The following is a 2287-nucleotide window of genomic DNA, read 5'->3' as shown; positions in this document are numbered from 1 at the left end:
CTCTGTCTCAAAAAAAAAAAAAAAAAAGCACAGCTCATGCCTGTAGTCCCAGCTACTTGGGAGGCTGAGAGGATCACTTGAGTCCAGGAGTTCAAGACCAGTCTGGGTGATATAGCAAGACCCTGACTCTAAAAAACACAAAACAAACACACACAAAAAAACCCCTTATATGGTAACCATGGGACTGAGGTGTTTTCAGCTGAGCTGGCTAAAAGTGAGGTTTTGCTAAGCCAATTGAGTATTATAATTTTCTCTTTTTAAAAACCAGGGAAACTCTGGGAAAGGAAGAGTCTAAACTGATGACTAGGGGAAAAGGTCTTAAATAACTTTATGATTTTCCTCACTCTGGAAAGTAAGAGTCTTCCAAGGATCTCATTGGCTTTAGAAGCCAGAACTAAAAGGAGAGAAGAAAGAGCCTTTGAATTGTGCAGGGGAAGAGGTAAGGTACTCTAGGACTTGGATGTACCCCAGGAAGTTTTAAAATACCAAGATTGTTTTTGCCCTCAGAAAAGAGAATGTATTACTACGAAAGTCACAGGCAGCTTCAGGGAACAAAAGGCTTTAAAGTGTTATAGCACAGAATAACCTAAGCTTAAGAAGATAAGAAGATATGGGGCCTTCAAGTTTCCTTAGTTGGGAGGAGGATAGCATTCATCTGATTGATTTCTTGCAATAATTCTGTGGCTTTGGCAATCTGTTGAGCTTTTTTAAAATAAGTAATATCTGTGGTACTGTTTCACCTCTATAACCTTGGTTTGTCTCCCTTCTCTCCCCACAGTGGACTTGTGTCTATGAATTCCAAGAAGGAGCTCCGGTGCGACCTGTCTCACCTCGCTGTTCTCTACGACTGACTCATTACATTGAAGAAGCCAATGTAGGCAGGGGTTACATCAAAGAACTTTGCTTCAGCCCTGATGGGCGAATGATTTCTTCCCCACATGGCTACGGGATTCGCTTGTTGGGATTTGACAAACAGTGCAGTGAACTTGTTGACTGTTTGCCCAAAGAAGCCAGTCCCCTGCGGGTGATCCGTTCTTTGTACTCTCATAATGATGTGGTACTGACGACAAAGTTCTCTCCAACACATTGTCAGATTGCCTCAGGGTGCCTTAGTGGACGGGTTTCTTTGTATCAGCCAAAGTTTTAGGCACAACTTACATCAAATAAGGAACTTCTGGTGTTTGACTTATAAATTACTTCAATTTAGGTGAAGTATTTTCTTTTTAGAACATCTTATAAGTTTGGGTCAAGATCCTGGTTCTTATGGGTCCATGAACACACCTGTGACCTGAGTACTTGGTCATCCGGCATCACACGGGCATCTCCAAGTTAGACTCTATGCAGCATCATCTTTTTCAGCATTCCTCTGCTCCTGCCAATCTGTGCCACTGAACTCCAGTTCTTCTGGTTACTTTGCACGGTAGCTCTTGCCAAGTTCCTTTCTCTTGCGTGTGTGCACTCTCTCTCTTTCTTTTTGGTTTTTGATTTTGTGGACAGGATTTTTTGGCAGGAGTTTTGGTTGGGGTAGGAGAAACCCATGACACCAGAATTGAATACAACTCAGAAGTTTGATGTTGGCATATTGGTTGTTGAAAAGAAATTTCATCTTTACTTAGTGTATTTTGCCTTTTAAGGTTGCTGTTATATTTCTCTATACTGAGCACAGATAATGGTGTTATTCTCATAATTGTTAAGATAGTCTTACACCAAAATGTCTTTTAAGTTTCCTGTTATACAGATTTTTTCCTCATGAGAGGGATTTTGTTGTGAAATTCTAGAAAAAAATATTACCACCTCTCTTTGTAATTTACTTGTATGAATTTAAAATCTCTAGCATGTATCCTTACTTGGTATTTTGTTCCTATCGACAGCATTAGAAAGGAAAGGAGGGGAAGGAATGGGCTTTGGACATTTCTATTATACAGAAAAGGATTTCTTTATTAGATTAGTACAGTATCTGGCCACAGAGTGATGAGAACAATGTGACTTAGATTTGCTGTGTTTTCTCTGCCAGATTATTTGAATCACACAGGATGATGTGTTAACAATATTGGGGTGGAGGGGCAATCAGGAGTAAAGAGGTGGAGGTTGACTCATCATTCTTTCCTGAGCCAGGTGTCACAAGCTCACCTTTCTTACCCTTAGTGAAGGGAGAACTGCAGTCCTCTTCAAGCTGTTGTCATAACCATGGTAGTAAGTGACTTGGATGTCAAGACTAAGTGCTGAAATGAACACTTGTTTTTCTGTTTTGTTATGGAACACAGCAAGTAGAAAGCATTAAGTAGGG

At 40.4% G+C, this 2287-nt stretch overlaps 1 protein-coding gene across 1 annotated transcript in view; it reads left to right on the top strand.

The window, feature by feature from the left end:
* DCAF10 (DDB1 and CUL4 associated factor 10) overlaps positions 1–1621 on the top strand; it is a 52757-nt gene extending 51136 nt beyond the window's left edge. Inside the window, exon 6 of the mRNA XM_012655812.1 lies at positions 779–1621. Coding sequence (XP_012511266.1) covers positions 779–1147 — 369 coding nt within the window. The 3' untranslated portion in view covers positions 1148–1621. The remainder of the gene's footprint in view (positions 1–778) is intronic.
* Positions 1622–2287: the final 666 nt, after the last annotated feature.

Source organism: Propithecus coquereli, unplaced genomic scaffold (genome assembly GCF_000956105.1).
Source record: "Propithecus coquereli isolate 6110/MARCELLA unplaced genomic scaffold, Pcoq_1.0 Scaffold114, whole genome shotgun sequence".
In the NCBI taxonomy this organism is placed as follows: Eukaryota; Metazoa; Chordata; class Mammalia; order Primates; family Indriidae; genus Propithecus; species Propithecus coquereli.
Note: the sequence above shows the minus strand (reverse complement) of the source record. Positions and strands in the feature narration are given on the sequence as shown.